At 39.2% G+C, this 23,611-nt stretch overlaps 4 protein-coding genes across 5 annotated transcripts; 1 reads left to right on the top strand and 3 right to left on the bottom strand.

The window, feature by feature from the left end:
• Nucleotides 1–150: 150 nt before the first annotated feature.
• On the bottom strand, nt 151–7,894 carry LOC116198062 (pleiotropic drug resistance protein 2-like). Its single transcript, XM_031528379.1, has 20 exons — nt 7,140–7,894; nt 6,854–6,974; nt 6,685–6,773; nt 6,477–6,561; nt 6,097–6,387; nt 5,895–5,985; nt 4,889–5,789; nt 4,555–4,715; nt 4,338–4,441; nt 4,078–4,243; nt 3,850–3,984; nt 3,542–3,693; nt 2,999–3,331; nt 2,513–2,803; nt 2,347–2,430; nt 2,041–2,174; nt 1,723–1,950; nt 1,469–1,640; nt 810–1,064; nt 151–726 (listed from the first exon to the last, which is right to left on the bottom strand). Exons 1-20 carry the CDS (start codon nt 7,547–7,549, stop codon nt 454–456), a joined length of 4,476 nt encoding a protein of 1,491 aa, XP_031384239.1. The 5' UTR covers nt 7,550–7,894; the 3' UTR covers nt 151–453.
• A 567-nt stretch (nt 7,895–8,461) lies between these two features.
• On the bottom strand, nt 8,462–13,220 carry LOC116198060. The gene is made up of 4 exons (XM_031528375.1): nt 11,668–13,220; nt 9,880–11,232; nt 9,087–9,201; nt 8,462–8,967 (listed from the first exon to the last, which is right to left on the bottom strand). The coding sequence occupies exons 1-4, from the start codon at nt 12,313–12,315 to the stop codon at nt 8,732–8,734; spliced, it is 2,352 nt and encodes a 783-aa protein (XP_031384235.1). The 5' UTR covers nt 12,316–13,220; the 3' UTR covers nt 8,462–8,731.
• Nucleotides 13,221–15,302: 2,082 nt separating this feature from the next.
• Nucleotides 15,303–21,636, top strand: LOC116194750 (histidine-containing phosphotransfer protein 2-like). 2 transcript variants are annotated; one of them, XM_031523639.1, is made up of 7 exons: nt 15,303–15,632; nt 15,736–15,869; nt 16,003–16,071; nt 17,143–17,214; nt 20,303–20,375; nt 20,587–20,662; nt 21,453–21,636. In XM_031523639.1, exons 1-6 carry the CDS (start codon nt 15,558–15,560, stop codon nt 20,626–20,628), a joined length of 465 nt encoding a protein of 154 aa, XP_031379499.1. In that variant the 5' UTR covers nt 15,303–15,557; the 3' UTR covers nt 20,629–20,662; nt 21,453–21,636. The 2 variants fall into 2 exon arrangements, with proteins under 2 accessions (XP_031379499.1, XP_031379498.1); XM_031523638.1 differs by lacking the exon at nt 21,453–21,636 and having other exon boundaries at nt 15,308–15,632; nt 20,587–20,904.
• Nucleotides 21,637–21,774: 138 nt separating this feature from the next.
• LOC116194751 (copper transport protein ATX1-like) lies at nt 21,775–23,320 on the bottom strand. Its single transcript, XM_031523640.1, has 3 exons — nt 23,107–23,320; nt 22,542–22,617; nt 21,775–22,028 (listed from the first exon to the last, which is right to left on the bottom strand). Exons 1-3 carry the CDS (start codon nt 23,146–23,148, stop codon nt 21,892–21,894), a joined length of 255 nt encoding a protein of 84 aa, XP_031379500.1. The 5' UTR covers nt 23,149–23,320; the 3' UTR covers nt 21,775–21,891.
• Nucleotides 23,321–23,611: the final 291 nt, after the last annotated feature.

The raw sequence follows: 23,611 nt of genomic DNA, 5'->3' as shown, positions 1-23,611 counted from the left end.
GATCTCTATGTCTAATACCCTGATTCCTAGCTATGAAGGACATCTTATATATGGACTTGCAGAAAAATGAAATCAAGGATGGATTATATAAATTGGAGTGTATATATGGTGCATTGATAGTACAATCTGCATCTATCTGCCATATCATAACTGTGCAATTGCTGGTCTAAAGAGCATCTCTGTTTTGAGGTTCTGTAATTATCTGCTCAAATAACGAATTAATGATTAAATCCGATGGAAAAGAATGATCCGCCCCATCCTTCAGATGGGATATAATCACTGAAACAGTGGATGAGAGTTGCGAGATGGGAAGATTCATCACAGAATTCGGCATTCGAAACTATAGATTATTCCATAAAAGAATAGCACCCAATACATTTTCTTCTTCGCAGCCAAAAGGAGAAGAAGAGACGAGAAAACTACGTTTTCTTTGGGATATGAATTCGTGTTGCTTCATCTTCTCTGGAAGTTGAGGAACTTGATGCCATAAGCAAACACGAAGCAGAAGAGGACAACCCACCCGATGTGGGCGAGTGCTACAACCCCGAGGAAGTCGTACTCGAAGCCTTTGGTCTCCTTAAGGTAGTCCTTCACGGAAATGGAGCCGACGTGCTCAGGGACAAACACAGGGTTGGTCTTGTCGCCTACCTGAGATGTCACCAGCCCGTATATCGTCCATGCCACTGGAGATGCCCAGTAGTACCACCTCCACCACACCGGGATTTGCTGCATAGAAAGAAAATCCATGAGCCTTTTTTTGGGGTTAAAATCAAATGGAATACTTCATAATGTCGGTTTTAGTTGTGTACCGTTCGCGGAATGAGGAAACCTGAGAATAGGTTCCAAAAGCTGAGGAAGAAGGACATGACTATAGCAGCAATCTGGTGGCTCGGAGTCAGAGCGACAATCATCATCCCGTACAGCGTGAAGTAGACGAAGCACATGAAGATGTAGTAGTAGAACCACAAGAACTTGCCAAATGATCCATTAAACCCCATCATGTTGTAGAGGAGGATACAATAAACCAGCGTTTGGATCGCATTGTATACCACTTCTATAGCCACCTGCAGTTGCGTAATAAATTCAGCACTGGTTATTAAGTTAAACACAGATCCGGTGGAATGGTCGGATGTCGTCTTTGGTATGAAAGCAGGGAAACTTTTGGGAATAAAACGAGGTATTTCTGTTACCTTTGCATCCTGCCATGCTGAACATGGCCTTAGGTTTCTGTATGGTTTTCCGAAATAGTTTCAGTTTTCGATTTAATGTTTTCCATATTGGTTTAGAATAAAATTTCCTTCAATCTGTCTGAAAGTAAACTTGGGTTTTCATTCGGTGTCCAATAAAAATTTTATAAGTGCAATGCGATACGACCTTATCTTTCTGTGTTTTCCGAGAAAAGGAAAATGGAAAGCTTGGCAAGTCTTTCGGGTCCTTAAAGGAAAAAAATGGTTCTGAGTTTCCGTACCTGAGCAAATGCATAGGGCAATGCAGAATACATTCCTGCAGCTCTCTCCCGGTAAAACACTGTTCTCTCAATTGCGACAATGGGCTGAACTCCCGCAGTGTTGGTGGCTCCGAGGAAGAGCACGGCAGAATACATAGCTCCCAAGAGATTCAACAAGTCTTGCTCTTTTTCTCTGTCGAAAAGGAAACAATCTTTAAGACATCCTTCGGTATGTGGAAAAGATGCCAAACAAATTGATCAAATCCCGAGCTTACGTTTTATCCCCTTTTTTCCAGAAGATCAGTCCGAAGAGAACTCCGATCACAATTGTCATGAAGAATCGGATGGCATTGTACTGCGGGTTCCTCCAGTAGGACCAGTGCTGTTTCCAAAAGCAAGCTTTGCACTGTGTGAGAAAAGACTGAGAATATTTCGTCGGAAAGTAAAGATCGCTGCTTCCTGGGACCGGTGTGCTCAGTTCTTCGACGAGTTTCTGATTGTTCCTGGATGGTATATTCTCAGAAGTTAAATGGGTCTGGTACGCAAATCAAGGTGGAAAAATTAGTTAGTTTCCATGACAGTTGCATGCTTACTTGTACAGTTCGGAGTTGGCATATATTTCTGCAAAGTCTACTTCGAGCTGGGACTCCGAGACAGTGGAAGAGATTTCGAGCATCCATGTTGCTGGGTTGTAGCCTTCTCTGATCCTGGGAACTCCTGGAATAGCCTGTGAGACAGTGTAATGATTAGTTGAGGCACTTTGAAACCTAATAAACTTCGATTTTGATTTGTTTCCGCAGAGAAAACGACTGGCCTTTTGTTTTCATCTTCGTTTCCTTGAAAATGCTTTAAGGAAAACAGTTTACAAAGGAACCAAATGAAGCAATAGCACTACTTACTTCGAAATACTCAACGAGTTTGCACGAATGCCGACCCAACTGCCCTGCATAAATGACTTGTCCTCCTCTCTTCATCAACAGAAGCTGTAACGCAACACAAACAAGAATAAAACACGATTGACCTCATTTAAACATGAAGTCGAGAAACATAAGATTAGACAAGTACCTCGTCGAAGGCTTCAAAGATGTCTATGCTCGGCTGGTGAATTGTGCACACAACGGTTCTTCCGGTATCGACAGTGTTCCTTACCGTCCGCATGACAATTGCAGCAGCTCGGGCATCCAAGCCCGAGGTTGGCTCATCCATGAAGATTATAGAGGGATTTGCTACAAGCTCAACTGCTATTGTGAGTCTCTTCCTTTGTTCTGTTGAGAGGCCGTCGATACCCGGTAAGCCCACCAGAGAGTTCCGCAATGGGTGTAACTCGACCAAGTCCATGATTTCCTCCACAAACATCTATTCACAAGAGAAGGGTTAGAAAAATAATTTTGATTGTATAAACTGATAAAGCATTGTTTCCTACCAAAATATACAAGGAAGAGTTTATCCAGTGGACAAATTCTGAGAATATTTGTTCTCCCGGAAATAACTGTTTTCTGAGGAAATAAGTGTATTTATATACGTAGGAAAAATGTATATCAATTAGTATACCTTTCTAGTCTCCTTGTTGACATCCCTTGGCAGACGCAACCAAGCAGAGTACACGAGTGACTCGTGGACTGTAACATTGGGAGAATGTATGTCATTCTGTTCACAATAACCTGTGACCCGAGCAAATGTTGCCTGGTTTTTCGGGTAGCCTGAAACACTAATGCTTCCTTCAATGTATCCACCGGTCTTTCGTCCGGCCAAGACATCCATCAAGGTTGTCTTTCCAGCCCCACTAACACCGACCAGTGCCGTCAGTGTTCCAGGCATAAAAGCTCCACTGACATCTCGTAGCAGTTGCAGGCGGGTCTCTTCGACTCCTTGGCTCTTCATTTCCTGATGATGCGTAAGTTGAAATCAGAAACTCAGGTATATAATCAAGCAATACTACATTGCAGAGGAGTTATCATAGGTGTTGGCATTCCTCTATGAATTTGAAATTTTTGGAAGTGGCATCCGTTTGGTTCAGGAAAGAAAGGAACCACTCCAATTTCTAATGTGTTACAGCTCAAGAGATGACGAGATTATTTGAAGAGGACTACTTACAGCAGGCATATCGACATAGTAATTCACATGACTAAATGCGAGAGATAAAGGTTGGAATGGCAACACCATTCCCCTCGTAGAGCTCGCTTGCACCATGGCAGCCCCACCCCGTTTTTGGGTCTCTGGTGTGTTCATAACTGCCATATCTATACCTGCAAAAAGGAAATGATACATTTAACAATATGTTGCTTCAGCATCAGGTTTATCGACGTGTTGCATTGGTCCAAAATTACTTTCAATGTGGGTTTCAGCTTCCTCAAACTGAAGTAGATTTCTTTTTTTTTTTTTTTTTAAATTCTTTATCTTACCTTCAAAAAAAGGTGCAGTAGATGCTGTGCTAACTTCCATGTCTGCCATTTTCTTCTGACTGCCCGGAGAAAATTTATTTTTGCCCTTAGCAGCATTGTCCTCGTCCAAGATAATGGACTTAGTATCCCCCAAAGCTGAAATTAAGTTTTAATTCACAGGTTAGAAAAGTCATAAAACATGTGACTGGATTGATTAGAGCAAATTGGAGTAAGAGATTCTGCTCTTACGATTTAAGTAGGTCAGGGCCGCGATAAAGCAAATGTTGAAGAGCAGAGAGAACCCGAAGAGTGCACCAATACAGATCCAGTACCAATAGTCCTCCACAAACATGCCTCTAGACTTGAGAAGCACTTTTCCCACTGTGGGCTCAGAGAGTCTCGGGTCGTTGTTGGGCTGAAAATGGTTATTATGAAACAAAATTAGTTTGTAGCAGGTGAATTAGTTCGGTTCAATATTCTGGACAAGTTTCTAAGATGTTCTGTCTTACTGTGCTCCATCTCTTGTCAAGGAATTCATTGATGACTATGGCGTTCTGTCCGTACATCATCGGAGAAACGTAGTATCCCCATATCATCCAGGGTTCAATATCATCTGTTATATTCCTTTAAAAGTCAATTTATTTGGAGCGATTGGAGAGCATAATAAATCAAACCAGAAGCTGAAAAAAATGAAGCAGAAGAATTTGTATTGGGATAAAACATTACCCTTGGCGACAATAAATCCACCAAGGACAAAAACCACTAGCAACGTGAAGGTTCCAAGCGTGTTCGCCACCACTTGTGTTCTCCCTAGCGCAGCAATGAAACGGAAGAGTGAAAGAGCCATCTGGTGTACCCCAAAGAATGCCAAAAGCTGCTTGAAAAATCTGTAAAAGAATTTTAATATGAGCAGGGAGCAAACCATTAGATTTCATCCGACATAAATATGTAGAAATTTGACCTCATTTATCGGAAAGAGAGCAATCAATTTTGTTGGGATTTAGTCTGGAACAGCATAATAAGACTATCTTGTTGTGCAAGCAACTCTATGAGAATTTACCTGCTGGCTGATGGGGCAAAACCAATTGTGTAATATGTAAGAATGATCCAAATCGCCGACTCCATCAGCGAGACGGGAATCCTAAGGAGCCAGATTGGTAACCCAAAAGCCCAAGCAGGATAGTACAAGAAATCCCTCTGCTTGAAAAAGACGGGGAGCCTGAATATGGTCATCGCAAGCTCAGCCATCCCATTGAACATCACATTGATGAGGCTAAAGAAGAGAGCGCCGTAGAATTTGCCCCCATCATCGACTGTCCCGGACTTCATCTCTGTCCTCAGGAAAACGGTCATTGCAATGATTGACATGATGGTGATCTGCACTGTCTTGAATATGTACACAAATGAGTTCCTCTTCATCAAGAGCCACTCCCGGGCGAAGCACGCCTTAAAGAGTTCCCAGTTTGGTATCCCGTACTTCTCCTTCACCAGTGCTGCCGGGTGGGCCTTGGACCGGTCATACGGAACTGATAGCTCCTCATGCATTTTCATCCCCACATGGAACCTACGGAAATGGTCCGTAAACTGGGGCACGGAGACATACTGGTAAGGCATGTCTTTTTGGCACCAGTACTGCTCCTGGTCCTTCTGAGAGGTCACTTCCTGCAAGAAATCAGCGACTCCTTTCCTCTCAGGACACTTGAAGCCCACACTCTCGAAGAATTCAAGGACATTCTCTCGGGGGCCATGGTATACGATTTTTCCTTCAGAGAGCAGGATGATGTCGTCAAACAGATCAAAAGTCTCTGGGGCAGGCTGCAGGAGGGAGATTACCATGGTCACGTCCATTATATGGACCATCTGCCTCATGAATCGGACAATCTGGAAGGTTGTCGAGCTGTCAAGCCCTGTGGATATCTCGTCCATGAACAGAGCTTTTGCTGGCCCCACCAGCATCTCCCCTGCAAAGTAACCAAACACTTCAGGACCGTTCCGCAGGAAGAAAACATGATTGTGATTTTCATGGTATACGAAATCGTTCTCTTTCTTTTCAAGTGTTTACTTACCGGTGGTTACACGCTTCTTTTGGCCACCTGAAATGCCTCGTCTCATCTCATCACCCACCATAATATCCGCGCAGATATCTAACCCGAGAATCTGCCAGAAGAAAATTATATTCAAGTTGATTATTAGTCTTTCTATACCATTCCTAGATAAAGGAAAATCTGGGGGGACAAAAAGGAACTTCATAAGATTCAGCAATCGAACCTTGATAACATAATCAGTCACTAGACTAGTTTCCAGACCCGCCATTGCGGTGGCTTTCATGAAGGCATCAATCTCAGGGTCAGGTTTAATTCCCGCCTGCTTTTCTCGCCTTGAGAGCTCTGCTAAGAGTTCGTATCTTGTCCCGACCCCCAAGCACCGACCTGAGAAGTCTAGAGTCTCTCTGACCGTCATCTCCCCGTGGTGGAGGTCGTGCTGGCTAATGTAAGCACATGTCCTCTGAGGAAAAAACTCAGAGAGATCATGACCGCAGTATGAGATTTTTCCTGATACCTGTCCATAGAAGAAAAAGAAATAAAGCCTTAGAGAACGTTTGTACAGATACAAGTTTTACATGTTAAGCTTGGAGCTTGGGAACATACCCTAAGGCCCTTATCGGGCTTCCCCGAAAGGCTTTGGAGCAATGTGGTCTTCCCCGACCCAGGAGGACCCAAGAGAAGTGTCATTCTGAAAAAGAAAACCATCCGATTCAGTAATCGGAAAACTGCTTGGCAGCCTTGTCATCGGATGCAAGTTTTATGTCCTGTAAAGTATTGAAGTTTTGGAAGATTCATGAGTAAAATGTCGTACCTTGACGGTTTCACTACGCCGCTCACATCCTGAAGTATCTTAACGACTCGTTTCTTCGATGGGATGAGCTTAATCATCCCTAGGACTCCCTGTTCATCATATTTAAGATAAATTAGATGTCCTCCTGGTGCAGGAAACGCGGCATTCTATTGAAGGAGTACGGACTTACTTCTATTGCATTCAAGGAAGAATTAATCAAAGTCGGTAGTGCCCTTGTCCCAACATAAGCATCTCCTTCCACTGATAAATGCTCGAACCGAACTTCAATTTTTGGGATTTCAATTCCTACCCTGGTTTACCAAATCAACCAATTCTCAACGCATGAAATCAAAGCAACACAGAAATCAAATTTTAAAAGATTTTAACCGTGGACCCGTCTATTGCAAGAAAGCTTGGTTCAAATGACCAATTTCTTAGGAATCAACAATGATTTTTCTTGTCAAAGAATCAGTCACCTGTCGGTTCTTTCTCGAAGCCGGTAAAGGAAGCGCTCGTTGTCCTCCTCCACAGCCTTCAATATGTTTTCCATAAGATGTTGCTTCTCTTGCACGTCAAGGTTTGTAATGTCAATCTCCTCATACCCAACCCTCCCGTTGTCCAGGACCTGCCTTAGCATCCCCTTCTTGAGGCGGTCGTACGTCGGGAGGCGCTCGATGGCAGCCCACTTGAGCTCCTCCTCGTCGTCCTCCCTCCCATTCTTTTGGAACACATCGCCCTGGGTGCTCCACACCTCTCGGAAGCTCGTTGAGGCCCAGTTCCTCCCACTGGCGGAACCAATGCTGCCCCGACGGCTCAAGGAGCGCCCGCTCATCGACCGGCTGCTCAGCGTCCGCGCCAGATCGTCCCCTGCCAAAGCCGAGGCCATTTAACTGATGTGGGTCCTTTCGTATCTGCCCTCCCCTTTCTTTGATCCCTAAGATGTAATGAACTCGAATGAATGAACAAATGTTTGTTGTTGTACTAAGGGACTACCTTAGTGTTGTGTTATGGACATCAACTGTTTCTGGAGGTGGTTTTTATGGAAGAGGGGTTCATAGTATTGACAGAAAATGGAATTGCAAGAGATATTTTAGGGAAGAAGAGGGAAGATGATGATGATGGGAATTAACTGTTTTAAGGGAATAAATCATCTGTATTCCTAGTTTTGTCAAGTTGAGGAGGGATCTTTAACAGGTTCGGGCGTTGCATTCTGGGAAAATTCGGATGGTTCGTCAAAGACAAGCGAATGGATATAGCAAGGCTTCAGTGTGGGGGTGCTGTAAGTATTGAAGCTTCTTAAACACACCAATTTGAAACTGTTGAGATTATAGCAAATAATTGATTGATACTCAAAATAAGGGCAGTACAAAAGTGCTTAGAGAACCTTCCACCGCGCTCTATATCATGCTAAGTCGGATTCAGGAAATGACATCAGTTTCAGTTTGCCGATGGAATATGCCACGCATTTAGTCTTCCATTAGCACGAAATGAAACAGACCAAAAAGGCCATTTCATACGACAAAATGAGACATATCGGAGGATAAAGTCAGCGAGTGTCATGCCAGCAGAGCCGGCCAATTTGACGGTAATGGGTAAAATAACAACTGAAGGGATCTATGGCAAGCCAAAGGTATCAGATTCGATCAACATAGGATGGGAGTCTTCCCTGCGTGCCGAATCCATCATATTACCGTAATTATTTATCACCAACGGACACATTTCCACCCCGATCGACAGTTACCATAAGCCCGGGATACAAATTTGTGCGTTCCCTCGAAATGCAAACTGTGATCGCCCATTGAAGCAAGCCCAGAAGACTTCCGGGTTAAATACTATTCCTGTAATTTCTTTTTTTCTTTTTTTGGGCTTTCCATCTCTCACTTCTCCCAAAAGAAGTTCAAAGAAATCCTCTTCTGGCTTTTACAAACATCGATCAGTTGTGAGGTCATAATGATACAGAACAATGTACACAGCTTTCAAACTCTCAGAAAAACGCCTATACAAAAATTACAAAACGACCCCTTCAAACTATCCATCAATCCCGTCTCTCATCATTTTTGCCTCCAAGTCAGTCAAGAAAGTGGTTGGCGACTTCGTTGAGCGATTCCGCAACTTCAGCTGCCTCGGCGATCCTGAGGGCCATTGTAGCCCTGTATGCTGCCAGATCGGCATTCCCCATGAGGAACTGGGCCCTCTGCCGCTTTGAGACTGCCAGCTCCAGTGACCGGCTTGCTGAGACCTTAGCTTCCTCAAGCTTCTTCAGGGACCTCTGCTCTTCGAGAGCCTCTCTTTCAGCTGCTAATGCTGCGAAGACGGAAAAAAAAAAACATATACCTCAGCATATTCAGATATGGTGAAGGAAGAGTAATACAGAGACCAAAATCGAGTGATGAATGTGAAAAAGGTATGCTCTGTGAGCTTACCTTGAAGTAGACCCGGTTGTTTGCCACGTCCATGGTGGCTTACCTGCCTCTTGAAAGATCTCTTCTTGCGGAGAGTGGGCTTTGGGATGAGTGGAGCTTTCCTTGGTTGATTAACCTGTTTCCGAGACAATTTCACACATTATCAAGAAGAAAGCACTCATCCGAAACACCCACCGCCCAAAAGGAAAAGAAAGAGAACCAAACACATAAAACACATTTTTCATGCAATTATGGTACACAATATTAGGGCAGATTGTGTCCTGCCAATTTAAGTATACCGGCTACACAAGTATCTCCTAAAGTCATAATCATCACTTCCCATCTGCGTCTTTTTCCTCCAGATGGAAGCTTTGCTTTAATAAATAGTGGCAGGATTGTAGTGGCTAAAAGATATCCGTGAATACCAAGCAGAACGAACATGAATCCAAATACTTGGTAATTTATTTATACGCACAGCTAATACTGTTTTCTGACCATCTTCACCTAATATTTCTACAGCCATTCATTAAAGTTATATTTCAAATAGCTACACACCTGCGGTGGAGATCCGAAGATCTTCCCTAAAACAATGAACAAATAAAGCCAATACATACCTTTTAGGGCATATATCGACTACCAAAATGTCAGGTAAAATTATCTTTTCTAAAGAAAAAAATCGAATCCATTTAATTGACAACATCATGGAATCACAAACAGAATCAGGCAAGCAAGGGCCTTTAACTGCAAATAAAACCACCCTACCAGATGCCAAGGGTATCAATAAAGTCCAGATTGGCCTATTACGAAATATTACCTGCAAAGCTCTGATCAAGGCTGAGCGCTTATGCTTTCGCTTCTTCACCCAGTAGCTATAGACAGCTTCCACGACTTCCCTCCTTCCCTTATTCGCACAAAGATCTGCATCGGGTTTCTCATTCGACAAATCGTGTGGGTTGTAATAGAAAGCCTTCTCAAATGCATCAATCATGAGCTCAAAAGTCTCCTCCTCCAAATCCTCCCGATGCTCAGAGGACTGCTGCTCCCTGTTGAATCTCTGAAGCCAACCCTCATCTTCGCAGTCCATGTCATAATTTGCAGTCCTCTTCACCAACACTCTAGAAACCTCATCATTGCTTGTGGTGATATATGCAATGGGTCTAGAGAAGGTACTGAGATTGGCATCCTCATAATCTGGAACTTCTCGAACTCCAGGGACAGGGATGATTTTAACTGCTGCCACAGTAGAGGAAGTGGGAGAAACAACCTGCTTATTTCGGTCAAAACACTCCTTATAGAGATCCTTGAATTTGAACCAGTCGTCCCGGTTCAAGAACTCCAATCTCCAACCATTATCCCCCGTCCAGACAGTAGCATGGCTGAACCGGTTCGAAACAGCAGGCTTCATCACTTCATTCACCTTGTAAGTATACCGCATTAGCCCCTCTCTTTTGACCACAAGAAACCACTCCCCTGATGCTGAAGGTTCTAAAAGAACAGTTGCTCCTTCTTCTCTAAAGCACTTGTCTGATTCGATAATCAATAAATTCGCAGAACAAGAAGTTGAGTCTATATCCTGTAGGGGCGCCAATGCAGTAGTACCAGTAGTCGTAGCTGTGGAGATTTCATTAACGACTTGAGCAGGTTTTTTACGGCCAGATCTTCTAACTTGCCCACCTGACACTACAGAGGAGAATGGGAACCCATTCTTCTTGGCACTTACAAGATCTGAAGCTAATGCTCCATTGTTCTTGTTCAAACCCATAAGGGAAGGATTTCTAGCTCTAATTGTCTTGAAAGAGCTACGCCTCTTGCGAATACCACGGGTGTTCATGCCATGCCTTGATGGGGCAGAACGTCCATCTGATTTCAAAGTCCTAAGAGGCAGGTGTAGCACTAACCTGCCACCTGAAGTGTCAGCGACTGGCTTGGTATTGGAAGGCAAAGAAGTTCGGTCACCTGACAGTTCATCGTCATCATCGCTGTCTATTTGCTCATCGGTTAAATTATTTACACGAGGTGATGGCACAGGATGATGCTTCAGGAAGATATCAAAATGTAAGGACCTGAAACAATCTGGAATGGCGGAAAAATTAGCCAAAAACATCGGTATATCATCTCTGGTCCCAAACAACTTGCAAATCCCAGAGCCAAATGTGGATGCAGGGCCCTGAAAGCAAATACGAGATATGTATGAGGATTCATAAAAAGTACATTAGTGCACAAGAAACAAACAAAGCATAATTTACTTATCCACTGAACTTGCTCAGTTTGCCACCACTAGTGAAAAATCTCTCCGCCATAAGATTTTCAATAAGAACAAATGATGTACAAGCTACCATATCAATTGGAATTAAATAGAAGCCGGAAATCGAACACAGGATTCCTCTCAATCATCCGATATATTTACAGCTCCACCATCAAAATTCTTTCAGCTGAACACGGCAATCTAATTGAGTTACTCTAAAAATTTCCCAACTCTCCCAGCTGAAACTACTCAAGCTGGCAAGCTCTTGTCGATGGAATAAGTATCAAAGAACCCAACTAATTCACAATTGAAATCCTAATGCTTAGAAAAAGCAGGAGGGGTCAAGGAACAACTCACCCACAAGAAACGAACTCCATGTGACGAATAAACCCCTCGGATCGGGTCCTCCGACAAGAACCCAGAAAGCTCAGACATCTCCAAGCTGACCTTCCTCATGTAACTCAATATAGAAAAAAGAAATCCAACAAACCCGGAATCCTCACTGCAAGAAGCTGACTTTACGACAAGAGCCAGTCCCCTAAACGGGACGCAAGTGTCTGTCTTGATGCCCTCAGCTTTCAGCCTCTTTGGCCTCCGCGAGAAGTGAATCCTGTACTTCTTTTCATCTAAATCGCTCACGTCCGGTGCCTTCCTCTTCCTCCGTCTTCGGCAGTAGACAACGCCAAACATCTTATCCACATCACTAATTACACCCTCCACCACAGCCACGGCCTTGGCATCAGGCATTTCATGATCTTCGCCATCCCCAGTGTCGGTGGCAACGGCTTCTTGCTTCGCGTTCACATTCTTTGCCCACCCAATTTGCTTGCCGCTGCCTTTGCTATCCACGAAGCTGTACCACTCGTCCTTCTCGCCGCCCTTCCTGAGCTTCCCCTCGGCTGATTCCGGCCAGAGCCGCCGCCCCGACCGCAGCACCCTCGCCCCATCCGCAGCCTTCACCACTCCGAAGACCCTCGTGGTTCTTCGCATACCCACTGAAGGCATTGCCGGCCCCAATCACCAGAGCTTCCAGGGCCAACCCTCACCTCCGAGGAGACAAAACCCCAACTCAAGCGACACCAAACACGCACGCCGTCCGACTCACTGAGTCAACACCGAGTTTCCGAGTCGGCTCACTGAGTCCCCACCGAGTTGGAAAATTTCCCCGCGCGAGCGACCCGGGCTGCGACTCCGACCGAATCTCAGTCCCTCCAGAGCGCAAACTCATCACAGTAGGACCCCGACGAAGAAGAACACCGCCATGCCCGGAACTCGGGATCCCGACTCGACGCGCACTTACACAGTAAGGCCCAGTGAGTTTCAGCCCACGACAGAAGCAAAGAGCCAAAAAGACACGAAATTTAACGGATCGGTACAGCGATCAAGGGAGCTCGATCGTCTAAGAGTAACGTAAACAAAGCAAGGGAAAGATCAAGAAACCGACAGATCTGCCTCTCAAAATATCAAAAGACGCAGACATACACACATAGCTATAGAGATAGAGAGGGAGAGAGAGAGACTGTTTCTCTCTCCTGGGTGTTGACGGAGAGGGAGAGAGAAGGGAGGAAGATCGGGAGATTGAAGGCGGTTCACGGATATCTTGCCGAAGAAGCAGATAGATAGAGAGAGAGAGAGAGAGAGAGAGAGAGGGTTTGTGTGTGTGTGCGCGCGCGCGCGTGTACAGGGGTGTATGTATAGATCGTCTAGGGTTTATGATGGGGGAACCAACCCCCAAAGAATAAGATAACCACTTCACTGACTGATGGCAGCCGTTGGATCGGCCAATCAACGGCTCCGATTGGCTAGGGTTCCTGCAAACTGTCCAAAGGTCGAGGCAGAGTGAGAGAGAGAGAGAGAGAGAGAGTGTGAGAGAGGCGCTTCTTCTCCTCCTCCTCCTCCTTCCTCGTCAGCTCTTTCAGGGAGGAGAGAGAGAATGGATATTTCTTTTCTGGCTTTACAAAAAGACGTAAATAGCCTCCATGTGACGCCGGAAGCTTCGAAGTTCGATGGGCTTTGTGGGTAATTCGAGGAGATTTAATTTTTGCAATGAAAGGTGGCCGTGTAAGCGGGGGGGAAGATGTTGAGCGGGTATGAACGTTCGCGACGTTTGAAGGGATGCAATAAATAAAACCCTATTACATGAAATATCTCCAATTATTATTTTTTTAAAAAAAATCAATTAGACTTCAGCATGAAAACATTAAATTTCAAAATTTCAAAAGAAATTGACTTGACAATTTGAGGAAAGAACATTTATGAGTGTGGTATTACCTTAATCAACAAAAGATTTACTTTATCCCGTGAAAGCCGAATTTTTCCAAACTTGTGTGTGTTTCGCGCGTCAAACTATCATACGTAACTCCATTGTAACATGTTGTTTCATCTTGTTTATGTTTATACAATAGTGCTTATCAATTTCGTTATGTTCCATAATAGACATGGAAAAGGAAGACGTTGACAATCATTGACATCTAAAATTTTTAAGGGATTATATATTCGCATATTGATTAAATATTTTTATATACAAATAACGTTGAGATTTATGCGGTTTGTATAAGTATTAGACAATTCTTAAATAGTTACTATATCTTCATTAGAGATGAAAATAAATGAGAATTTATTATTTTGATAATAAAACTTTATTTTACTTAACTTAATTTAATTTAACTTTACTTTTCTCTCAATTTAAGAATACAATCATTATTTTTTTATCTTTATTTTCAAATTCTCTCTCATATTTTTTGTATATATTATTACAATTATTTTTAATACTAAATTCTTTCAACCATTCAACGCTTTTTTTCAATTTTAACATTTTTTTCTCAATTCAACAATACAATCATTATTTTTTTATTTTCTTAAATTCTCTCGCATACTTTTTCTAACTACTTTTTTCTTCATCTTCTTATATCAAATCAAATTAAATTTAACTCCTTTACCAAGTGCTATTTTAATTTTCTCGACTACTAAGAATGAAAAAAAGAAAAGAAAAAAGAACCACTATATAGAATTTTGGCCCACTGGGCCGAGTCAGAGCCTGCCCGTACTAATCACCTTATATATGGGCCCCATCAATATGAATGTCCCAGCCCAACCCCTCTAGCACTATACTCTGATTGCAAGTCTCGAGGAATTATATATGGTCTAAATCAATAATTTTATTTCTACCGAATGAAAAAAAATCAACGAATTTACTTTTCATATTAATTAATAAAAAACAGAAAAAGGGGGAAAAATCATGACCAGGATTAAACCGATGTCAATCCACTCAATCACCATTGATCGGAACCCTGCAAGACCCTACTATATATGTCCGCCTTCAGAGCCTAACAATGTCAATCCCTCACATATAGTAATACAGTTATCGAATCAATATACAAATTTGGGGAAGGTGCCTATAAGGTACAAAAACTTTAAAAGCGTTGCATAATGTACGCAAGTAAATTACTTAAAATTATAATAAAAAATTTAATTTTAAATAAATTACGCGTCATTCGAGTAATTCACACGTATTTTGAGATTTAATTAGAGCAAATTAGATAGATTACTAATAAATAACTATTGAAGTAAATTATACAGGTGTAGTCTGAGAATTTTGAGAGAATTTCGCTCAAACTTTTAGTAAAACACTTGACTAGATAATGCCTTCACATATTTTTAATAATTGCACTATATAATTTCCCCTCAATTTGTCTGCCATATCACTCTTGATGGATTGATCTTTGTGGTCGGATCTCACTGGTAAAAGTTTTCCCTTTCGCTTTATTTCCACCCGTAGGGATCTCCACCTTTCATCCCCATAGGGCACGAAACCATATTGGATAGGAACCTAAATTTTGTCCTTTTTGGAGAAGATTGCGCCATTGCATGCAAATCGCAATTAGGAGGGCTTAGCTATGTAACCTCCCCATTAAAAACCTTTTCCCCTGCTGCCAGTCATGCATTCACACAATACACGCCCTCTCTCTCTCTCTCTCTCTCTTTTCCCTTTCTTTCAGTCTACACTATTCGATATTCAGAATCAAATAAGTCTCGACTAATTCAAATTTAATTGAATCATCGTATTAAAAAATAAAATTCTGCCAATCGTAGATTAAGAAGACTGGAACCTGATCTAGAAAAAAGAGATGCCGAACCTCAACGTACCACTTTGGTTTCTTTCTCTTCCCCTTTATCCCTCGGCTACTGTATGGTGACTATATAGTTTCTGAAACAGTCTCCTCAAGATTCTTCGTCACTCTCCGAAAATGGCCGACGACTGTGAGGATCTCGAATCTCTTACCAATCAACTTAGCAGCCTTGTGACCTCCCTTCAACAACAGGTACGCAAACGACTCATCATCATGCGTAGTTCTGGCCAGTAATTCACTGTACTATATATATCATACACACGTATCGTATAATTATGATTTGCATATTGTCTAGGGCATCTTGGACAAGTATTTCGACATTTTTTACAAGGTGAAGGAGGACACAGGCAACCCTCTCTTCTTCCTGCGAACGGCCTTGGCCTTCTGCTCCAACGCCGAAAGGCTCCTGAATAGTCTTCACAGGGCCTTGTACGTAATATTATTTATTAGCTCTTTAATTTCATTGTTATTTAAACCCGAAAAAGCTTTCTATTATTCTTTGGCATCTATATAGTTCTATATGTTGATTTTACATAATTATTTATGTATTATATTTTTACAGGCATTTTCCCGTTGTAGACTTCAATGATATTCTCGAGTACAATATAAAGCTCAAAGGGAGCAGCTCAAGGTATGCATCAGCTACCTTGAAACATTTATACAGTTCTTCCGTTTTTATATGGTTCTTTCTATACCGGCGATGTATATGCTCATGGCGGTTGATTATTATCGAGTTTTAAAAATTAATCTTCTAATTGTACTGTTCATAGGCATCATGATCACGCACGTGCGTGATCACAAAGATACTGGAGGCAAACCGTTATGTCATATTTTTTTTCTTAATGAAGAATGTTTTATTTTCTATTCATTTATATGCTGTTCAAAGAGCGTTTAAGCGGGAATATTTCCGAAATAGGCATCATTTTGAGAATACGTGAAGAAAATGTCTTTCAAGATCTTTTGTTCTAATAATTGAACAGGCGATGGACAATTAACAACACAAAGGATTGCCCATGCGTGTTGGACGATTCTTTGAAAACTTAAGATAAACTGTGTTGTTCGATTCTTTGACAAACTTAATTAAGATTAACCGTTATGACTATACATTCTTCTAGACATCGTGTTAGGTATATTTTATAACGGTCATAACCGATACAAGCCCAAGATTATTAACATATTCCGAGATGAAGATGCATTTGTCTACCACTGTCTAGAAAAATTGATATTTGATGAGGACGAGTTCTATCGCATGATACTTTCATCAACTTCTCCAAGAGGGGTTTGATTTTTTTTATTTATTTAAAAGGGGTTTGATTTATTAGAAAACGAAATGCAATTTCTCTTTATTCACCCAAAAAAAAAATGTTGCTTTGTTTTTTCTTTTTTCAACTCTAACCCCCGTGATATTTTCTCTAAAGTTTTCATGGAATAATCTAAACCTGCATATCCCCTTCAATTCCAATCAATGAGATTTCACATACCTTTTTTTTCCCTCTTAATTTCTCTTTTCATTCACTTAATTAATCCCATTAAAAGCCTTTTTAACTAAAAAAGCTATTAAGTGTATTTAATTCCCCGTAATGAATCATATTGCTATTGCTATACTTGAAATAGTTTTTTTTTATTGTCATCTAATTCTTGAAATAATTGAACTCGTGGAAAGTTTTCTATGGTCTCTTTCTTACTTTTCCCACTTCTTCAGCATCGGTCTTCGTGGAATGGTACTTGGATGTGCTGACCTAGCAAAAGCTATTAACCGCGAATCAAGGGAGGGGTGAGAAACTATTATATTTAACACAGCCATCAATTATATTGACTACTATTATATTGTTCCATATTTTGTTATATTTTTTATATGAATAAAATATTATAATGTAATTGAATATCCTGCATATTATTGCATTATTAAGGATTTTATTGAAAATTCGGCCATTTTTCACTACTAGAAACTGCAGATTTACCAAGAGAACATATTCATTGGTAAAATTCCCTCGGTAATACAAAATAAAAATAAAAATATTAAAATTCAAAATAAATAAAATAAATTACTGGGGGAAAAATCTCTCGGTAATACCAAGGAATTATTGAGGGAATTACCAAATATTTATTCCTCGTTAATACTAAAAAATTTCAAAAAAATTTACTGAGGGAAATGAATCAATGATCCCTTGATAAAATTTTAAAAGTTTTTTTAAAATAATAATAATAATAATATATTAAATAAAGTTAATAAAAATTACTGAGGGAAGGTTCCCTCGGGAATTACTGAGGGAACTATTTCTTTGGTAATATTAAAAAAAATTCAAACAAATGATCTTTTAGGCAGTGAGCATGATGATACAAAAATTAATATAAACACTAATTAATTCTAAAAAATGTTTCCCATTTAGTTTTATTGAGTTACTTTGAATTTGATTTATGAATTTATTCATAGTAAAAGTGCTTCCTGAGTAGTTATAGTTTCGCAGCTACCAAAAAAAGTTATAATTTCTTAAGTTTTTCATTTTATCTCCAAATTAATAAATGATATTTTCAGCATTGAAAATTAAATAAACTTTATTCACTTCGGACCGGAGCGCATGTCATAAATAAATACATTATATAGTTACTTGCCATCTTATAGTGTACATAAAAAGTTTTAAAAATAAAATTTAAATCCAACACCAAGGCATAATGCAAGTAGATACATAATTGTCACAATATTATTGTATTATTACATAATATGTGATGTTTGAAAATATAACTTTCATTCACATCTATATTCAATCAGAAAGAAATTAAAATAACGTTAAAAAATAAAAATCAAATGCAATAAGATAAAATGATTTTCATTTCATTAATATATAAATGATAATATCATATATATATATATATTATTTGAAACACTGTGGCTTTTCATCAATTTTTAATCATAATTCTAACGCTCTTTTAATTTTCAAAAATCTACATTAGTCGTCGTTTGGAAATATTTGTAACTATGTGAAAATCTTATATTAGCATGTACAATGGTTATACTTTATGATTAATATTGATTTCCTACATGAAGGATCATGTGCATAGCAACACCAAGACTTATCTTTTTTCACTTTGGGAAATATATCTGTTAATGTTATCTAGTATACTCTGTTATTTCATGATGTAATTTAGAGATATTTCATACATTAATTATAATTACTTCCCAATGCCTAAAAGGGTCGCCCAAGATCCCAAAAAAGTTCGTCAAAAGCCCTTTTCCCTTTAGTCTATTGTAGTAATTCTAGATGTTAGGCCTGTGCAATGCACATATTTTTAGTTAATGTGTTTTTGTTAATAATAACTTATAACGTAAAATTTATTTTAATAAAAATATTAATTATTATTTTTTAAATATTTGAATAAAAATTAACCTAAATTTTATTTTTATATTTAATATTCAACCCCATTTAATAATAGGGTGGAAGATAAATACAATTTTTTTTTCTTTTCCTTTTTAACTTTTTGATAAAAATTAACTTAAAATTTATTTTGGTATTTACCATTCTAACTCTATTTAGTAGGGTGGGAAATAATATTATTTAGCATTCTAAACCTATTTAATAAGATGTGAGTAGGGTAGTAGATAACTTCATTTACTATTTTAACTCGATTTTACAGGGTGGGAGACATTATATATTTTGTCTTTTTCTTTTTTAACTTTTTGATAAAAATTAACTTAAACTTTATTTTTATATTTACTATTTTAACTCTATTTAATAGGGTGAGATATAACTTTATATATATACTAGGTAATTAATGACCTATGCGTTGCATAAGTTTATGTTTGTATATCTCTATATCATTTTTATTGTAATTATTTAAATTTTTAAACATGAATTTTCTTATCCAAAATTATAACAATTTTCAATTTCAAAATTTGATATTCAAAAAATAATCTTCAATAATTTTTTAATAAAACTTATTATAATAATAATTTCTATTTCAATTAATATGAATCATATATATTTTTAAATTAACTGTTAATATAAATTTATCATATATATTGAGTTTTGTAATTATAATATAAACTTGTTTTCTAAAATATTGTTTATAACATTCTAATCTTTAAATTTTATTTTACGTTTATTAGCTAACAACGTTTTGTTACAAATTTTTTCTTTTATATGGTCATGATATTATTAAAAATTTTGTATATCATCAATTTCTTTTGTAGTGTTTATATTATTTGGTATTCTATATATATCTTCATCTTTAACACGCATATATATCCTTTGTTATAACAATTATTCTGATTTTTGAAAAATATATTTGCTTTTTAATACAATAGAACATGCTAAAAGTTAATTTGAAGTTTCCTTCGGCGATCAATTAATAAAATTAGTCTAATTGCTTCAATGGTCCCGCATATATTTTCTAACTAACGGTCTTGATGCATTATATATTTATCTAATAATTGTATAGTATACATATTTTTATAGATATTCACACAAAATTGGTTACGTATTCTTTAAATACAAAATTTGATGAAAGTCTTATTTCAAGTATTTATTTTTTTTATTTTTTCATATTATCATAATTTCGCATATTACAATAATTTTACCGTTATAATAGAAATTAGGTTAATATTTAATTAAATAATTATTTGTTAGTATTCTTAATTGTCACTTATTTTTTAAATTGGGTCATTTCTAATAAGCAAAGAAGATATTGAGTTTTCATAATTGAGCTTGACTTGATTAAATTAATTCTCTTAATCTTTTAATATATTATTGTAATAACTTTTTTCTATTAATGCGAGAGCATTTATTACAATAGGATACAATTTTACTTTTATATATATGGATATGGATAGATTGTACTATTGCATTAACTGTATAATTTATTAGGTGCGTCCTGGCATTGGAACGACTCAACCGGGAATATCAGGTTGCTAAGGACAGATTGGCGACTATACTCGAGGTAATGTACATTTACCGCTATATATATATATACACATACTTATAAAAATATATATATATATATACACACATAAACTTGCTTGATTATTTGAAAGGAAGAAGTACGGATCCATGTTTACTCACAATGCATGTTATACATGCACGACGTTTGGATAAGTTTGATAATCTTATCTCTGGACTACGTGACAATTTATATTTTCTTCTCCGTGTAGTTGGAGCGCAAGATCACGTCTCTTAACATGGACAAATCGTGAAATGCAAACGCGGCATCATCGAGCGCGGTACCAGGTTTGTGCTTGTTTACAATATTCGGCCTATGTTTGCATGGGTTAAATTACTGTACGTGTTTTAGTTATGATCGATGGTTCGCGTTGCATTTGGCTATAAAGATATGTAGGTAGTTAATGTAATATGAGCAAAGAACTTATATGGTGTTTCCTTCTCGTGTCTACTGAATATATCTCCAAGAAATTGTACCAACTTATGCATCTGTGTTTACAAGATCTGCGGATGAAATTTCTTAATGCGCACCACCTGGTATCCAAAAAGCACAATAAACCCTCGACTAGGTTGGAGTTGGATGGTCGGATCTATCCATAAAAGGATACATTTGCAAAGGCAATGGCATGTACTCGCGAATACACACGGGTTATATTTTCTCCCTGATCTTTCTCAGTCCATATGTCCTGCCCACTTGGGTAACATTGGCAAGTCGGGTTGGCTACCTGCGGCAATGGACCCAGGAATTAATTGACCCCATGACAAAAACGACTTGCTCCCTGATCTTTCTTGGTCCACATGTCCTGCCCACTTGGGTAACATTGGCAAGTCGAGTCGGCTACCGGCAATGGACCTAGGAATTAATTGACCCCATGACAAAAACTCCGAAGCCCAAGTTAGACCGAGATCCCCGAGCCATAGCAGCCCTAGGTTGGCCTTAACGAGCGCTCCTCTCATGCACCAAAATTATTGCCCTATTCAAGGTGAGGTTGAAGGGTGTGTTGAATTCATTAGTTGTCCGTTTTTATGGTAGCCACCTCTTTGAATTAACGAGCTTTGTTGACATACATCTTTGCAGTAAACCCAATTCCGAGCATGCACGCATAGGTTTGCAGAGAACTGTTCGAACAGCCTACACGGTCCAGTGAATTCAATATGAGTAGTCCGGATAATCTTACGTGCGCGACAGGACAATGTACAGCCTTACCGTTATCCACTGAACAAGATTTGATACCACAGGTTGTGTTAGGATTATCCGGTGTTCCTCTAGCTGTATAATGCAGATGTAGCTAAGCAATTTTGATGCGAATGCGTGAACAATGAACACCTAATTTTAATTTGTAATTACTCTATTTTAATTTAATTTATATTAAATTAAAATAGTGAAGACACTTTCTGCAGTCACCACATCATAGATCACGCCTTACATTCATCAATGAAAAGCCAACGAACTTCTCAATAGATTTACTTAGAACTGACATGGACATTATTACAAGGCAATCTCAGCTTTTCCATTATTACGCAGCCTCAGTTTCCTCCCAGAAGGTCGTCTTTTTTCCTGTCTTTGAAACCATCTGAGGAACGGCTTCGGGCTGGACGTTCCCCTTCACGGTCACCTTTTGCTCCTTCAGATCAATATCATACAACTCAACCCCTGACATGTGAAGAAGGCAACTGTTACCATTCTTTACCATCAAGGAAAACTAAACATTTACCAATAAAACCAGATACCTGTAGGGATTATTCCCGTTTTCTGTTAATTTTCAGGGAAATGGTACATAAGGATATAATTTATGTGTTGCATCTCGGGTGATGTTTATTTCTAAGATTTGTTTGATTCTACCCGTTTTTCTTGATCTTGAAAAACAAACGAGATGAATAGTGTCGGGTCGCACCCCAGAAGACGTGTTCACTGATCAGAGCATGGGAACATAACCTTCTTTTTCACCCTAAAGAGATTGAAAGCAAAAGGGAATGCGTGCGTCTTTCAGTGGAGACAACAGAAGCTTGGACTGTCATCTAGAGCCAAATGGAAAGAGCATTTTCCACAGGAAAAAGGGAGAAAGGGTGCGGTACAGATCAACCTCCATGTCAATATAAAATCTCGTTCAGGCTCATTGTTCCTTCAAGTACAAAACTAATAACTATTCAACCAAGCAGAACGTACCTTCCAGTTTACCGAGAACCCTTTTCACGGCTCCAACGCACCCTTCACATGACATCCCGACCTTGAGAACAACAGTCTGCGCAAGCAGAAAATTACCACAAAAGGTTAACAGGAGTGAGAATTGTGTATCTCCTTTCCAAGTCCTTCTAAAACCAATAGCTTTAAGTTTTATTACACTTGCAAGATTTCAGCAGTAAACAGACAAGCACTTCTACTGATCTATGCAAACATATGTGTCTCTTATCACCGATGCATATCAGTAACTGAGCTGGTCTATTTCCATAAATGAATCATTTCACATAAAAAGACCCGACTATGTCAGCGTTCCACACAGATTATAGCGACTCATTAAGTTACAACTCATACTTTGAAATTGAATTCCAGCCTACTAGAAGAAAACTCGTGAGTTTGGACAATCAGACAGCATGAATCGAAAAACAGAACATAAACACTAAAATTGCTGATCTGAGATAAATGGAGTGATAGTTTGCAGCCAACAAAATCGACAGCTTATTAGCACCGAACATGAACATTTGCAAGAGAAAATCAAAATTTACGACAGCACCTCTCGTTGAATCCCGGAAATTCTGAGATTCAAATCAACCATTTAGTAAACTAAATCCAGCCCTAATCTACTCAGAATTCAAGGTCCGGTTGAGCCTACTTCATCAATTGCCACGATCAGAACAATCTCCACACATCAACCCCACATATAAAGCCACCCAGAAGCAACAAAAGAAGAAAACAAAACAAAAAAAAATGAAAAGAACAATCTATGAGCAGAAGGGGAACCCAGAGTGACGAAGTCCCCAGCAAACATAACAGAGCTGGGAAGATCTTCGAGGGCAGGAGTACCTGAGACATGGCTGATTTTCGAAGCCGCTATTGCCACCAAAATCTGATTTTGGAGCTGTTTTATGGTCGGTTGCATGTGTGGCAGGTGGCGTCATTTCTTGGTAAACTCGGCACCTTGATCTTCATGTCCAATAAGGTCCCTGAACTTTGATATTTTCCAGTTAAAGTCCTGTACATTTAATTTGTTACATTAATGTACATCAACTTTCAAAATG

Source organism: Punica granatum, chromosome 2, assembly GCF_007655135.1.
Source record: "Punica granatum isolate Tunisia-2019 chromosome 2, ASM765513v2, whole genome shotgun sequence".
Lineage (NCBI taxonomy): Eukaryota > Viridiplantae > Streptophyta > Magnoliopsida > Myrtales > Lythraceae > Punica > Punica granatum.
Note: the sequence above shows the minus strand (reverse complement) of the source record. Positions and strands in the feature narration are given on the sequence as shown.